Genomic DNA, 18264 nt, shown 5'->3' with positions numbered 1-18264 from the left:
TATTTAAATAAAAAAACACGAAGGAAAAAAAATTAACAAAATAAATGAAAATTCTTAGTGTTTACTGTTGTATTAATTGACGTAGTAGTGTTAATTGACGTTTCCATCTGTCAAATATTAGGGAAAATAAAATGTACCAAGTTAATGTACCATGTAACAAATATGTACCAAGAAACCTAAATCAAATCGAATAAAATGAGTTTAGCCGACGATTGAAATTTAGAATCGGGGGATCGGAAGAGACGGGTGCATTCGACACAATCGTCATTCGACATAATTCACATAATGGACATTCGACACAATACCCGCGAAATATTTTAAACGTTCGAGTATTATCGGTTGGGTCTTTTACACGTCAGCCAATTTTTATTCGAAATAACTGTAGTGTTGTCATCTAACACAAAATAGGGTTAGGTATAGGTATATTATTTTGTTTACATTCGAGTCGTGCTTACAATAATTAGTTTATATTTATCGATAGTTTGCCAAAAGTTATTAATTTGTGAGTTGTGAGTTCTTCAGTATATTTGAAACTTTAAGATAACTACAAAGGACCTGGGATGATACTTCCTGATACTGATTAAGAAACACTATAACTAACTTTGTGTAATTTACTACTTGGCCTTCTATTCGGTGATTCTTTTTCTTAGAACATTATATACCTATATTATACTTATTGCGAAGTGAAGAGGAATTTGACGCCAAAAAAACATACCATCACTTGGGAAAGTGCAAGTTTTTGATCTTGTGGAAGCATGATCATGAATAACCAAAAGGACTGTAATAGACTATACAGTTTTTAATTTACTTATACACACACTTATTGATATCAAGTAATTTGTGACTAACATTATTTCTGAATTGGTGTTGTAAAAAAGTGCAATGAGTTATTAGTTAATAATATTTAAAAGTAAGAAAAGAAACAGGTTCTTAGAGAATATCATATATTACAGCCTTATTTAGATTGAGCCAAGTTTTCATTCATATTGTTGAGTTTTGTCAGGGCTGGAATGTATACAAATTACGGTAACAGTTTACTATCTTATCGACTACCCATTTTCAAGATTTAAAAAAAAAAGACTGTTACATAAGATAGTGAATGTCGTATTCATCATAATTTCATTATCGGAGACCAAAAATTTCAATTTTTTCAATTTTTTTAAATCGTTTAAAAAAAAGTGACTATATTAAATAATTACCCCTGGCGTAACAGTTTACTATCCTATCGAACGCCGTTTTTTTGTACGAATTTAAAAAATTAAACAGTTAATGTATGTGTATGTATGTAATGTATGTCGTATTTAATATAAATTCGTTGTCGGAGACTCAATCATTTGATTTTGATCAGTTTTTCTTATGAAAAATGATTATTCACCCAAGGGGTCCTTTTTGCACCCGGCGCCTTTTTATATAAAAAAAAATCACTACCAACCCAGCTCAGCCTCAACCAACCCAACCCAACCCCGATAATTCAGTGTCGCGCACAGTAAACAGCTTCTGAGTGTGTCGAATGTCCATTGTGTTATTTGCCTGTTTTCCGATCGGAATTGGTCCTACTCGGAATTTGTCCTACGTTTACGAATCCGGCCGAACGGTTAAAAACAGTGTTGTCAGAACTCTAAAATATTCTTAGCAATGTGACCGAAATTCAGTAATCAGTTCAGGGAGGGGGATACTGTGTGATATTGAATGTGATACCAACCATACAACAACTACAACGAATAAGGCCGTTCAACCTAGAACTTATTGTTGTGTGTGTGTGTGTTGCAAAGATGGAAGGATTTGGTAATCAAATATTTTTTTTTTTTAATATTAAAATTAAATCAGTTTTATACTTATACAAATTATTATAAAATAGACAATATAATTATGAGGAAACTCGAAGTTTTATGAACAATATGCTCTGTATTTTGTATTTGTATATGTATTTTTTTTTAAATATACGAAACCTGATCCAACCTTGGGCCAACCTAACTCGCCCTAACTTTGTCTAATCAAATGATAACGACTGGACATCAATTTAAGCATTATTAAAATTAATTGGCTACACAACGTCCTGGTGACTTGGGTTGGCCCAAGGTTGGGTTAGGTTTTGAATATTTTAAGAAAATAGAGAATATTGGTCATAAAACTTCGATTTACCTCATATATTGCCTATTTTACTTGGATCGTTACGTTATTGCCCGGCCATTATCGTTAATGTACGAATTTTCATCATTGACCGTAACATATACACTATACAGAATACCCCATATTTCCATATAACTCAATAATACAGTTGCCGCCCACGTGCGCCATCTAGCTATTAACAGTTGCGACACAGTCGCTATTTAGCTGCCGAAATTCGTAAATACGGCGTTGTCAAATATAAATACCTCCTATCCTTGCTTCTATATCGAAATACAAACCCAGGATTTTCGAGGAAAAGCCGAACCGTTCCGATCGACCGTAGGACAAAATCTGAGTAGGACTAATTCTGCCTTCTCTTTAGAATTCGAAGTCGTGATCGTATCGAGATCGAGTCGTGATTTTAGAATCCCAGCCCTAAACACATATTTTGAGAACGATCTATTCAGTCAACGATGGCGCCACAAGTATGTTCCGCGCTAGTTCCGCAGATTGTATGCAACGAAAATCGATGTTTAAAGTTAGTAATAAAAAATGTTAGATGGCGTTTCCAACGAATTACTTTTGATGGTATTCCCCCACTTCCTCAATAGCCAATCGCAAAAAAAGTTTGTATTTTTCACGTGTTTCTGGCTGAACGGTATTTTTGTATTTTCTTGCAAATTTTTTGATAATTTTTTTGTAGTGTATAATGTACCTATCATATTGCAGGTAGTGTTGTAAATATTATTTGTGCGAAGATTATATTATTTATTATTAGTTTTATTAAGAAGTAGTGTAAAATATTCTCACAATGTCTTTTTTTGGTGACAAAGCACCAAGTTATGTTAAATGTTGTGTGCTAAATTGCAATGGCAAATTTAGTTCTCGGTTTAAATTTCCCAAACCAAAAGACCAGCCTAGTATGGATGTGTTTAAACTGTGGATTGAAAACATTAACAACCCTTTGTTAAGGAATTACAGCTACGACGAAATTCATAAAAAATTTCGTGTTTGTGACAGGCATTTTTCTGAGAAAGATTTTCTTCATAGGTGTAGAAAAGGCATTTCAGACAGAGCTGTTCCTGTCTTGTTTCTAAAAAGTCCTACCGAGACTAATATTGGTAAGTACAAAATTGCATAATAATTAATAATATAAATTAGGCATACCCTCGGGTGTACCCCAATATATTATATCTAGTTTATGGTAGACTACACATTCTTTAATTTATTCAAAGTTTTCTGGCTATGGATATTAAGTTACCTCTCTATAGTGTTCTTGAACTGTGTAACTTATAATATGGCCTATTACTATTTTGTTTTTATATGTTTATTGCATAATATTATGTATCAAGAATAAGATCCTTTTTTACTTATAAAGTACTTTTTTTTACTTATATATGCTTTTTTATATCTATGTATGTACCAAGGTATGTACCTATGCAAATGGCTGGTCCCTCGGCTGATTTCATGCTCGGTTAATAAACATTTATTTATTCATAACATATTTCTATTTTGTTTTTGTCCTCGTTTTTACCCCAGTCTTTGTTTCATGTCCATGACTATGAAAACAAAATTTTTCTATCTATACAAACAAAATCTTTATAAAACAAAATATATGCATGTAGACAAAGGTAGCAGAGATAAAGGGACACATAAAGCTATGTTCAAAATTAAAATTAACAGATTAAAAGCTTAGCATCTACTACACAACATCCTCAGCCTTAAAAAAGTCTTCAATCGAATAAAAGGCTTTTAGAAGTAAATATGACTTCAGTTTACAACGAAACTGGCGCAAAGACTGAACACTTCTTAATTCCACGCTAATGTGATTATAAATCATTAAACCGCGATATATAAATGAATCTTTGATAGATGTAAAATGAGGAATAGGAAGGGGAATATTATTAATCTGTCTGGTAGGATAACTGTGATGTCGGATTGGAAAACTGTTCTTATTTTTGAATATTAAACATGCAGTTTCCAAAATAAATAATGATGGTAGGGTCAAAATACGGCTCTCTTTGAAAAGATTACCACAATGCATTCTAGAATGGGCCTTAAATAAACTTCTGACAGCCCTCTTTTGCAGCACAAAAACAGACTGAAACATAATTTGAACATGCACCCCAAAATAGAAGAGCATACCTTAAATGCGACTCGAACAAAGCAAAGTACACATCACGAGCAACATCTCTCCCCAGTTCATGAACGGTTGCCCTAACAGAGAAGCAGCCAGAAGCAAGTATTTTATTTAACTTTATTATATGGTCAGAAAACTTTAAATCTTTATCAATGACTAAACCAAGAAATGCAGAATTGTCTACCATGTCCAATGCGTTCTCACCAAAATCAAGACTCTCAGCTTGAAAATTGAAACCAATAATATGGGACTTTGACATATTTAAGCAAAGTTGATTGGAATCACACCATTGCTTTAATTTCAGGAGATCGGCTGCAACATCTCTGACAAGCTGCTTGCGATCTTTATTCGACCATAAAACCGTTGTGTCGTCAGCAAACAATGTAAAATGTCCACATATGCTAAGAGTAATAAGATCATTAATGTATACAAGAAATAGAAGGGGACCAAGAACTGACCCCTGTGGAACACCACAATCCACAGACTCCCTACCAGAAAAGTCACCATTAAGGTACACAGACTGCTCGCGACCAGACAAATAGCACTCAAACCACTTCAGTGCAACACCCCTAACTCCATAAGCAGAAAGCTTCTGAAGCAGTATCCTATGACTCATACAATCAAAAGCTTTGGACAAGTCACAGAACACCGCCGCAGTCGCCATTCTCCCATTAACACCCTGGAGAAGTTTGGACAAGAAATCAAACATAGCGTCAGAGGTGCTTTTCCCTGATAGAAAACCAAATTGTTCATCTCGAAGAACCCCTTCCCCCAGAAGAAACCTTAAAAGACGATCGTTCATAAGTCTTTCAATTAACTTAGATAAAGTAGACAAAATTGAAATCGGCCTATAGTTGGATGGACTAGAACGATCACCACCCTTATGAAGAGGCAAAATTTTTGCTAATTTTAGGCAAAGAGGAAATGTGCCCGACTGAAATGAAATATTAATAGCATCAGAAAGAGCCTGAATAGCACTCAAAGGAAGTTTTTCCAATAAATTCACTGAAATACCATCGTCACTAGATGCCCTTTTCTTTTTCATCGATCCTATAGTGCAAAAAATCTCCCTGGGAATAGTGGGGCTGAGGTAAAATGAGTTTCCACTAGTGCTAGGTAAAAATTTGAGAGGGTCATAAGTGGAAGAGAGACCCTTTGTGAGGATATTAGCAACCGAACAAAAGTACTTATTCAATATGTCAGAATCAATCTGCACTTCTTGAGAGCCATTACTTTTGGACACAACCTCATTAACAATTGACCACGCTTCGCGTTGCTCATTGGTGGAATATTTCAAACGTTTGGAATAATAGAGTCTTTTCGCCTCACACACAACTTTCCGGTAAACTTTTCGATATCTCGAGAATAGCGACAATACAAAATTATTTATCGAGTAGAACTTTTTTAAAATACCAAAAAATATAAGATTACGACCGGAAATGCGAATACCAGGAGTTAACCATCTTTTCCGGTCCCTAAATCGGTTTTTTAATGGGTGAACGGGAAAGTATCTATCAACTAACTTTGAAAGAGATGCGTGAAATGAAGCAAGAGCATCCTGCTCACAAAATATTGAGTCCCAATTAAAAGACCGACATCCTGCGTCAAAAGACCGGAAGTTCCTTGTGCTGTAAATTCTACCCAAACCTCTGGATTTGTATCTTTTTCTGAATGGCACCTGAGCCAGGATGGCATTATGATCAGACAAAGCTGGATCAAATACATTACAAATTACATTCTCCTGTATATTGGAGGCAAAATAGTCAATGGTTGTTGATGTGGTACCTGTTACACGCGTAGGGCTGTTAACATGCATAGAAATATTAAAAGAGGAAGCAAATTAATTAAATCCAATGTAGCCCTATACTCCCCATCTTCAAAATCTATATTAAGATCGTCAGCAAGAATTATAGTATTTTTAGGAGAAAATTTCAAAAGGAATTGTTCAAGCCTATCTAAAAAAGTACTTATACTACTATTTGGGGAACGATACATACACACAATATAATAATTGGCTTTACCAGAATAAACAATTGAGAATTCAAACTCCTTTTCGACACTAAGATCATCAAAATCGCCAAAACCAACAAAGCCGTCGCAAAAACATTGATGCACAAGAGCCACAGTGCCACTATATCCAAGGCCAGCCCTACAGAATTTGGAAGCTACAGAGTAGCCAGGAAGGGAAATTAGTTCCTCATTTCTCAACCAGTGCTCAGTAAGTAAGACAATGTTTGGAAAATTTAAACTGTCTAAAAGTATATACAAATCATCAGATTTACCGCGCAGTGATTGAATATTCAAAAGCATAATAGAAATGCATGCATCAAAGTTGCCTACCCTAAAAAAGAAGAATTAACCAAGGCATCAGCTGAAGTAGACTTTTTTATTTTATTTTATTTTATTTTTATTTTAATTACACCACTCCACAGAAAAAATTCCAATTATTGAGTGGGGGAAAAAAATACAATATTATACAAATTACAATCCAAAACTAGAGAAAAAAAAAGAATACATTATTAATAGCAATAGTTTCCAACAATATTATACAATACTTGAATAAAAAATAACTTTGTTTATGTCTACTATCTAGGAAAAGCGTACTCTTTTAATTTCGGACAAATTGCAGTTGAATATGTCACATTGATCCTGAACAGAATTAAAAGTGCCACATGCTCTACGCATTGGAGAATATTTACAAATATTCGTTCTAGGTCTAGATAGGTAAAATGTGTCAGAATTTTTAGATGATATGCAAGGCACATGAAGATTTACATGTCGTAATAAGTCTGGCGAATCAATTTTATTATTAAGAAATTTAATCTCTCTCTCCTCAAGACTACTAAAGGAGTACCTTTCTAGTAGGCGTTGATGTGAAAAACCAATTTCTGGGTACACTCCGTCACATTTATATGAAAGGAACTTTAAGAATTTACGCTGAACATTTTCTAGTTCATGTATATGATTCATATAAAATGGTGACCATACAGAAGAAGCATATTCCAGTATTGATCTCACATAAGAAAAATACAAAATTTTAAGACTAAAGATATTATTAAAGCTATGTGCATTCCTAATGACAAAACCCAGCATTCTGTAGCTCCGATTAACAATGTCCTGAATATGTGGCTGAAAGGAAAGAGTGCTGTCGAATGTCACCCCCAAATCCTTAAACTCCGTTGATCTCGGGACAGTCTTACCATAGTATAGTCATACATAATCAGGTTTTTCTTCAAAGAGTAAGAAACAACTTTACACTTGGCAGCATTAAGAGGAAGATTGTTATTTTTGCACCATGCATTGAGGAGATTAATATTATTTTGCAATTCCATACAATCTAAGATACTATTGATGCCATAATACAATTTTGTATCATCCGCATATAACAAACTATTTACAGTGAGCTGTTCCGATATACTATTAATAAATGTGTTGAAGAAGAGCGGCCCCAATATGGAGCCCTGTGGAACTCCAGACATTGCAACTATCTGAGCCGAACCACGGCCATAACATTCCACGTGCTGAAGACGACCCGTAAGATAAGAGCTAAAAAAGTGTATTAAGTGAGAAGAAAAACCGAAGTTTTGGTCAAGATTATTTAGAAGAATACCATGATCCAGACGGTCAAAAGCCTTCGAGAAGTCTGTATAAATAACGTCAACCTGTGACCTGGCATTTATTGACTCAGATATATGTTCTGTAAGACAACTAAGTTTGTGGTGGTAGATCTACCTTTCATAAATCCATGTTGACAATAATCTATAAGACCCCTCATTGAAGGAAATAAGGCCGAATGAAGAACACGTTCTAAATATTTAGAAAAGTTGTTGATAATTGTAATTGGCCGATAGTTCTCGATGAGATTTTTATCATTTTTTTTGTGTACTGGAATTATCTTTGATGACTTCCAGAGGTTCGGGAAACATTCTTGTTTTAGAGCCAGATTAAAGAGAACTGTTAACGGTTAGGCAAAAATACAAGCACAATCATATAAGAGAAAACCTGGTATTTTAAGAGTTACGAGTAAGAGGAGAACTATCAGAGTTAGAGCCACTGGAATGCTTATCAAAATTAACATTAGATAATGGAACGGGGGAGAGTACAAAATTTCTTTTTAACGCATAACTAACAGTAACAAACAAAACCAGACGAACACAAAGAGCACTCTTACTAATTCTAAATTTATTATTTTGAGAGTTATTGCTGAAAATTCTTACTGAAGCCCTTTGGGACTTAAGAAATCTCTTACAAATAGATACCACAAGAAAATAATTAAACCTTAGAACATTGAAAGGCTAGAAGTAGCATGCTGTGGAACTATGGGCAGGTTTGTTTGCTTGCAACATCTCTGATACAATGATGCCAAATGCTTGTAGAGAAATGGCAAAAATCACTTTATAATATCATAAAAGTTTTCAGTTTTTTCCGAAAACTTAAAACAATACTACTGCTCCACTTTAATAAAATATCAAGCATTTTTTAAAAATAAATTTGATAAGATACTCTATATCGAAGTCAATATACGTGAAAAATGAAAATAAAGTACGAAGAAACGAGAAAACGGTAATGGCATCGCAACGCCGCTCGAACGCATTGTTGACGCCACCGATACAAGCACTCTCTACCAGTGACGTCGTCAACAAATATTTACCTGATAAATTTTTATTAATTATTAAAGAGTTTGACTATAAGTAATATTACCATTTATGAGCTATTTATGTGTTTTTTTAACGGACTTCATTAGAGGAAGGTCCTAATAAAAGGCAGCATTTTTGTCAAAGCATTTTTATGGAAATAAAATATTTTATTAATATAATATTATAGATTTCTTAATAAATCATGTTTTAAGACACAAATTTTTAACATTTTGCAAAATTTTATTATTGTTATATTGGACAAAACTCAGTTTTACATCACTTACTTTAAATCACATAATATATACTTCTATGGTGCTGACTTTTTCAAAGGGACAGTATTGCTTCAGCGGAAAGAGGTAAAACTACAAGGATGTTCAAATTGTGAAGGAGTTGCAGGTTTTTTATAGGTTATAAGATTTTTATTATGAGTATTTAGCCTGTACAATGGTTTTGAGACATTTCAGTCACCTATATAATACCTAATACCAATTATTATATCAGATTAATTTATACTAAAAAAAAACGCTTACCTAAGAATAAAGACTATGTACAATAGATTAGATTAGATAGTTTATTAGTAGTAATATACAAACAAGTACTTTTACAAGTCAAATAAAATATGTAATATGTTGGGCTTTTTCGAAAATCATGTTATTATTTCTTAAGTATTTTAATAATAATTTGAGACATCTAATTCAATTTCTTTGGCGGAAATTTGAAAATCTTCGAATTTTAATTTTTTGTTCTTTTTTTTTCCATAATTTGGTGACAAGTGATTTAGCTTTTAAAAGGTCCTTAGGATATAATTTTCATTTTACCCTAGAGTAATATACATAGAAATATAGTATTACCAATATTAAAAAGAAAAAATTAAAAAAATGTATTATGATAATCCAATTGATCAATAAAATGTATGTTATTATAAAGAATCTTTGAAATATCATACATTTGATTAATTGCATTTAATTACAAATATAACACAATAAAATACTATATCACTTTTAAATAAAAAAAATAGAATAAGATGACACATGGCATAAAAGTCTTATTTGTACTCAGAGAAAGAATTGAACAATAATTTTTAAATGTGCTATAATGATGTCTATTTTGAGTGTATTTTCATCTTTTCCTTGGCAGAGTCAGGGAATGTGTAGCAGTTAAACAAAAACGGATTGGATGGGAAATAGTAATTGTTGACCTAGACCCCACAGTAACTATTAATCTCAGATGCAGTTATTGTTGATGATGAATGATCAGATCTGTAATTATACAAAATTTGGTGTATCAAGAATATTAATTTATTTTAATTATCCATACTTGTCTATATTAGCTTCACTGTTTGTACTATATACCATTTTGGAAGCTAAAAAGTTTTTGCACTCTTCAGGAAAACTACCCTTGCAGCTTTGAAGGGTAAATCACTTGGTAAATTAACTGAATTATCGGCTGCTGTGTTTTTAACCAGTGCATCAGAAATCCTAGTAAAAAAATAGTTTTACACACATACCTAATTTAATAAGTATTAGGTATAAATAAAGCTTATATGAGTAACACTAATACTTTTTGTGACGATTTTTTATACTAGAAAAATATATTTAAAAAAATTACCTTTAAGGTGGAGCTGATTTTTTTTAATAAAGTCTGGCTACTGATAATATTATCTTCCTTATATAATAAATCACTTCTAAGGGTGTGATCTGAACAAATATATTCTTTTTAATTGTGTTGATTTCGATTAATGAAATCCATTTAAAAACATAAATATTTTGGTATTTTACACACACTTGCACATCCAAGTTTTTATTAGGTTTATATCTATAAGATCCCCTATTCTACGTTTATGATGATGGTTACCCCATGATGTGATGTTATGAAAGTATCGGTACTTACTTCTGAAAAGATCGGCTTGAATCACCTTTTTATCATGATGCGGCACAAACGACATAAGTTTTTGCCATCCTAGCAATTTAAAATAACACTAAAATGTGGCCTTTTTCCTTTTGAAACCAAAAAATTAAAGAAAATACACGAATCCCGAACATAAACAAAGAGCCGTTTGACAGATGACACTATGCGTATGGCTTAAGTTGCGCTTAAGTTCCGGTGTTGTCGCTTCAAATTTTTTAGAAACGGTTTTAGGGATAAGAATGTTAATAATTTTGTTTTTTTTTTGCTTAAGGATATTATATTTATTCTTAAAATAGGTTAATTGTAGTATTTTTATTTTTTAATTTAAATGTTCCTATAAAATACAACACAAGTAAGTTAAATTAACGTTATAATGGTTGTTAAAATATAGCAAAAAATTTCCTCCGTTGGAAATTCGCGTCGACTTGACAACAGAGAATCGGCAAATATGTTTGTAAACAACACACCCCTCTTGCCCCTGTGCACATGTTGGACTCAAACAAAGTTGTTGTTTACTAATTCTAGCCTTTCAATGTTCTAAGAATTAAACTTATTGTATCAGTTAAGTGCATTTTGCACATCTAATTCACTTGACTGCATTAAATATGTATTTTTAATTTTATTATTAGAAGAAGCCTTGGTTGATGAAGTAGGACTCTCAGTTAAGCCATCAATTAATGTTTTAACAAACACAAAAGGTCAGAAATTCCTGAATGAAACCCAAAATGACACCAACATCCCATTGGAAATTCAGCCTGGTAAGTCAACTTTGTAATAAAAATTAGGTATATATAAAAATGAAGTTATTTTAGCTGATAAAAATCTTAAATCACCACCAAGGACACCATGCACTAAAATCTCATTACATCTAGGTTTAAACAGTAAGTGTTAATTTTTTGTCTGTATGGCAATATACATACAAACATATTATACAATAATATTTATACTAGTTATAAGAATATATTATATACCTACAGGGTGTTTTAGGTACCTACCTAAAATCATAAACTAATACTTTAGCTTTAGCTTAGGTTGCCATAGAAAGATTTAATCAACTTAGTTTTAAATAGGTACTACAGTCAATTTATTTTAAATAGGTACTTTTATCTATGCCAGTATTTTAAGTATATACAGGGTGATTTTTAACCTATGAACATAAACTTGGGAAATTCTTGCCGATGACAAATTATGACTAGATTTAAAAACAAAAAATGAAAATAAATACGTCAGAATTTATTCAAATTGACGCGCCTCGGTAATAAATTGTCGGGTGTTAAAATGTTGTATTATATTATGCAAAGTTGTATAATGCTAACACATAAAATTATACATACCTACTACAGACACAGGTATTATAATTTTCTAAAAGAAAAAAACAATTTTAAATGAAATCAATGTTACAAGAGCGAAATTATTAACACCAAAAGCCAAACATCTCTACAAGAAAGTCATAGGCTCTAGTAATAAGCTTGGAAGAATGAGCAAAAAAATTAAATTATTTAAGGATAGGTTGGCAGAGGCAGAGAAATTAGCTCAATCTCCTAACTTTCACAACCTACTAAAGTCTGTTAACACCCAAACATACAATTTCATTATATCGCAAGTGCGAACACAAAAACAAAAGCCAAAAGCAAGAAGGTTTACAATAGATGAAAAATTACTTGCATTGACAATTTTAAAGGCTAGTGGTAAAGGCTACAGATTGCTTTCAAAAATTTTGTCATTGCCAGCTAAGGAAACGTTAAACAAATTGCTTAATAGGATTCCCTTGAGACCGGGGATAAATAAACATTTATTTGAAAATATGAAGAAAACAGTAAACAATATGAAACCCATTGATCGAAATGCAATTCTTATTTTTGATGAAGTATCTATTGGAAGTCTATTATCCTATGATAGTAAGGAGGATGAGATTAAGGGTCTGGCAGATTTTGGAAGTGGAAAAAGATGTCCAAAAATAGCAGATTATGCTAGCGTTTTTATGATAAAGGGGATGTTTCGTCAATGGAAGCAACCAATATGTTTTACGTTTAGTGAAGGACCAACAAAGTCGGAAACTTTAAAATATTTCATTAAAAAAAATAATTCAGAATTGTCACAGAATTGGTTTAAATATTTGAATATTTCAACGGTGTGTGATCAAGGAGCTCCAAACCAGACGGCAATTAATCGATTGAAAAAGGACCCTAAGGAATATTGTTTGAGAATGGGAATAGAAAACAGATATGAAGGTTTTTTAGTTGATGGCAAAGAGGTTGTACCATTGTTTGATACACCACATCTTTTTAAAGGACTAAGAAACAATTTTCTCACCAAAGATCTGCATTTTAAAGTGTCTGGAAAAGCTTTTGTAGCAAAATGGTCCCATATTGAGCAGCTATATTTCTTGGACACTGAAGACCAAGAACTGCGATTATGTCCTAAATTAACTGACGAACACGTTTTAAAGAATAAAATTAAAAAAATGCGAGTAAGCTGCTGTACACAGGTCTTCAGCAATCAGGTCGGAGTGTATATGAAAAAGATCCTTAGTTGGAGTAAGTACTAAAAACATTCATACCTATTAATAAATAATTAAAATATTATTTAATTTTTTATAGATGCCCCAGTTAATCTTGAACGAGAAGCGGAAGGAACTGCCAATTTAATTTTATTTTTCGACAAACTCTTCGACAGTCTGAATTCGAGCAAGAAATTTGGAAGCCCAGGGAAGCCACTTAAAGCAGGTGTAACTAAGGAAAGTACCCATATATCGTTTTGGTATGACGCCCTCAAAATTTTGGAAACTATGAAATATGAGGTACTTCAACCTGAAAAGGCTACCACAAATTCAAGAAAAAATTTGAAAAAACTTTGTTGTAGTTTTTGTATTATGTAATTTTTGTTGTAGTTGTTGTAGTACTTTTTGTTGTAGTGCCATCAGTAAAAAATTTAATAACCACCCTAAAGGGATTTATATATTTATGCCGAAAATTGTTAAATATTTACCCAAAAACCTATATTTTAACTAAAGTTATCCAGCAAGATACTTTGGAAATTTTTTTTTCAATGATAAGAGGATATAGTTTTAGGGAAAATACTCCAAGTGTCTCTCACTTTATTACCTCATTTAAGGCACTACTGACAAACAATTTCATGTCCAGTCACTCACCAGGAGCTAATTGTGAGGAGGACGAAAGTGAGGGACCCTTGAAAAATTTAAAGTTTTTTTTATTAAGAGATGGTAATTTAGAGCTAGATATTTCTAACGAAATTTCGGAAACATTAAAAGTTGATCTTAAAATTGTTCCCCCTCCTTTAAGGCGTTCTAAAATTTCTCGATGTGTATTTAACTATGTATCCGGATTTATTTTGAAACACGTCTTTAAAACTGTAAAATGTACCGAGTGTAGGCAAAATATGACGTTTAGGGAACACTCGGCAGATTTAGATTTTATTGAAGCTCGTCAATACATAAATTGCCATTTGACGGTGCCAGGTTCATATTTTAGCTTTTTAATAAGTCAAGCCATATCTCGATTATTTTATTTAATACCAAGACTTTGTCATATGTCCAAAATTTCTTGTCTTTTGCAAGATATATTGTTAAAAGAATTGAACTTTTTTAGTTTACATTGTCAGCAACATAATAATACTGGTAATATTATTTTAAAGTATATGATTAGATGTTGTCTCTGTTTTTGGTGCAAGAAAGTTAATTTAATATCGAAGAGAAAGGATGCAAAATTTGTTAAGTATCTGAGATCAAAAAAACCTAACAATTCTATTGATCCCATTAAAATAAAGGCCTATAATAAATTTTAAAAAAGGCAAAAAAGAAAAATCAATAAAATATTTTTGTGTAAACACATACATAGGTACATGACAGAAAAATTAAAAATCATTAATTTGTTTTGAAATGCTTTAAATTTATTTGTTTTTTTTTTTATATTCATCATTCTAAAGTACTTACCTAGCAGCTTTCCTCAAATAAAAACCTGGTCTTTTAAACAGAATTACTTTTATTTAGTTAGGTATACTACAGAATTAGTTTTGTATGCTTTAGTTATATTTTTTTACTTCATAAATATATTCAAAAAAGTATTCCATTTTTCTCAAAGACCTCTTGATAATAAAAATTCAGAGATTAGAGGGATTAATCCAATAGCTTTACCGGTAAGTCAAATCTCTATATTGTAATTTGTGTCAATGCATTGTTGTTTTTGTACTAGGGTTGCTTTCTATTTTCTTTTAGATCTGATGATGCCTTAGGGCGAAACACGTGTAATCATTTTTTTAAAAAATAAACATCTTTTGAGACCATTGACTTTGTGTTCCTCTAATCTCTGAATTTTTATTATCAAGAGGTCTCTTTGAGAATAATGGACTACTTTTTTGAATTTGAGAATACCAGTCAGGCTAAACTAGTCCAGTTCTACAGAAGCAACCTCTTCACACGGAAAAATCTGCTGCTGAAAGTATGGTTCCTTCAACAATGCCTTTCGTTCAAGTTGACACCAAGATTTATCAATATCCGTTGCAAAACTTACAACAGATCATCCGAAACCGCTCTTAAGAGTGCCAGGACAATTTGGCTTAAAGAAAAAGTTAAGTGCCATTATAATAAGTTAAACACCTGCAATTCTAAACTTAAATACTTGTATTTTACCCTTACTTTAATGTTTTCTTTTATAGAATTTGTTCATCTAGATTCTAAGTTTAGAGACGAGATTGAGTCATTCGGGGAGAAAACTTTTCTCAGGCTTGGCAGAAAACTCACTAATTTAAAGCGAGAAAAAACTAAATACATGACCTACGAAGAAAAGCAACGCATAACAGGTAAATGTCATTTTAACTTTCATAACCGCTTTCTAAACCTCTCCGACGTTGTTTTTTCTAAAGAGGAAGAGGATGTGTTAAAACGAAATTTAAAATTTAATTTTTCTCATAATGCTAATATTCAGTGTAGGGAGACGTTAGCAGTAGAGGCCGAAAGCATCATTCAAAACACAGATATTTCTCTGAAAAATATTTTAAGATCAAAGTTAATTACTTTCGTCAATTCAAGCGTTCGTGACAAAAAACGGCCGAACTGTAATCAGAAAATCCTAAAAACAATTAAAGACAAAATCACGGTTCACGACTTGATTGTCACGAAGGCAAATATAGGTATTTGCCTAGGTACTCATGAAGCGATGTCATTATATCGAAAAAATTCTGCATTTTTTGAATTCAAATGAGTTTGTACCTATTCCTAATAAACTCAAAAATACTTTAGATAACACAGCACTCACTCTCGACTTCTTCCACACTAATAAGTATAAGTTATACCCCATGAACCCGAAAACACCTTTACTTTACGATTTGCCCAAGGTCCATAAGACTGGCTATCCCATTCGTCCTGTAGTTTGTTTTTTAGATTCATTGCTATTTACTATCCTCGTGGCTTAATAAAGTCTTAAGAGATATTACAGCATTTAATAACATTTACTTCACCAAAAATTGTATAGATTTTGCTGACACCCTTAAAAATACACCAATATCTGAAAAAACAATATTAATATCTTTAGAGGTTAAAAACCTCTTTCCAAGTATACCTCCCAAGGATTGCGTTGATCTTGTCTTGAATTTGTTAAATAAAACCTCCTTACCTAAACTAATTATAGACAACCTAATCACTTTGTTATCGATTGTTCTCGACCAAAACTTTTTTAAATTTAACAATTGTTTCTTCAAACAGACCAATGGGTTGGCGATGGGCTCTTGTCTGTCCCCGTTTTTAAGTGAGATTTTTATGCATAACATGGAGAGTAGGATAATGTGCAGTACTTTTGCCAAGGACATTGTTTTTTACAAACGGTATGTGGATGATGTCTGTTTGGCCTGGAGTGGGGATGAACTCGGACTGGATAATTTTTTGTATTTTTTAAACTCTCTACATCCTAACATAACTTTTACCTTAGAAAAAGAAAAAGACGGTAAGCTTCCTTTTTTAGACCTTTTGCTGACTAGAAATAACAACAAAATCACCTTTGATATTTATAGAAAACCTTCCTCGACGGACAACATTATCCAGTTTGATTCTAATTCCCCGTATTCTCATAAATTTGCTGCATTCAACTCCTTTTTCTACCGGTTATTCAAAAAGAGTTCAGCCACAATTAAACAGATTGCAGTAAATAATGGGTTTCCATTAAGTATAATTAATAGAATTTATTTCAAATTTTATAATAAATACAAGCTCTTCTATAATTAAATCCATAACACCAGCATTAAAAATTCTAGATTTCATTGCCTCACTTACTTTGGTAGCATCTCCTCCCGATTTGCTAAATTTTTTAAAAACTATAATTTACAGATATCATTCAAAACTTCCAACACATTATTTAAAAAGCTCGTAAACATGAAAGATAAAAGAGAACCCTTAACCCAATCGGGAGTTTACTCACTTAACGGCGGGGAATGTAATGCCGTTTATATTGGTCAGTCTGGAAGGAAAATAAAAACGAGAGTACAGGAACACTTAAGAAAATATAATAAACACAAAGATACCGAAATCATCGAGACTAAATCGGCTTTTGCAAGTGATTTATTGTCCTCAAAACACTTTCCTTCCATCCCGGAAAATGTAAAAATCCTTCATGAGTGCCCCAAGGGAAAGAAGCTTGACCTATTAGAGAAGATGGAGATCACAAGGGCAAAAAGGAGTCCTGTACTGTCTTGTGTGAATGATGTTTTTACCTTCGAACCGCATTTAATTTTCAACGATATTTATCACGACCTGGATAGCACGTAAGTTAAGCGCTTGCCTATGAACCCGATGGTCGCTGGTTCATTTCTCGACCAAGTCATATTTCACTTTTTATTTTATTTTGGCTTTTTTTCCGTTCTCCCGTTCAACTTAACCTGACTCTGCTTGTTTTGTTTACTTTTATTTTATTTAGTTTTGACACCGAAATTAATGTGAACGTCAACATTATTTTTATTTTGTATGTATTTATTTTTGTTTTAACTATTAATGTTTGTGGTGTTAATCCAATAGCTTTACCGGTAAGTCAAATCTCTATATTGTAATTTGTGTCAATGCATTGTTGTTTTTGTACTAGGGTTGCTTTCTATTTTCTTTTAGATCTGACGATGCCTTAGGGCGAAACACGTATAATCATTTTTTAAAAAAATAAACATCTTTTGAGACCATTGACTTTGTGTCCCTCTTATCTCTGAATTTTTATAAATATATGCTTGTATTTAATTTTATGTCCTATATATATGTACACCTATGTATAGCCTAATATGTTTTTACAGACAATAATAATATTATTATTATAATCTAATAAATTACAATTTTTTAAATAATATGTTTTTGTTAGTATAATATTATAGGTATTTGTTTATTTTGTATTGTTTCTTTTTTTTAGCTTTTTTTGCTTTTGTGGTAAACAGTCGTAATAAAAATGTTATTAGAGTTAGAAAGACACTAATTTTTAACTC

General features: G+C 32.2%; 1 protein-coding gene across 1 annotated transcript; it reads left to right on the top strand.

Moving 5' to 3' along the window:
* Window positions 1-12619: 12619 nt before the first annotated feature.
* LOC126744516 (uncharacterized) lies at window positions 12620-13693 on the top strand. The gene is made up of 4 exons (XM_050451954.1): window positions 12620-12827; window positions 13086-13331; window positions 13395-13594; window positions 13685-13693. The coding sequence occupies exons 1-4, from the start codon at window positions 12620-12622 to the stop codon at window positions 13691-13693; spliced, it is 663 nt and encodes a 220-aa protein (XP_050307911.1).
* Window positions 13694-18264: the final 4571 nt, after the last annotated feature.

Source organism: Anthonomus grandis, chromosome 1 (genome assembly GCF_022605725.1).
Source record: "Anthonomus grandis grandis chromosome 1, icAntGran1.3, whole genome shotgun sequence".
In the NCBI taxonomy this organism is placed as follows: domain Eukaryota; kingdom Metazoa; phylum Arthropoda; class Insecta; order Coleoptera; family Curculionidae; genus Anthonomus; species Anthonomus grandis.
The sequence above is the reverse complement of the archived record's forward strand: the minus strand, read 5'-3'. Positions and strand labels throughout refer to the sequence as shown.

Excerpts from the sequence above, each read along its gene's own strand:
- LOC126744516 (XM_050451954.1), top strand. The coding sequence starts at position 12,620 with ATGAAACCCATTGATCGAAATGCAATTCTTATTTTTGATGAAGTATCT. Across the intron at positions 12,828-13,085 it reads ACCAATATGTTTTACGTTTA|GACTAAGAAACAATTTTCTC; the intron begins GTGAAGGACCAA and ends ATCTTTTTAAAG. Across the intron at positions 13,332-13,394 it reads GAAAAAGATCCTTAGTTGGA|ATGCCCCAGTTAATCTTGAA; the intron begins GTAAGTACTAAA and ends AATTTTTTATAG.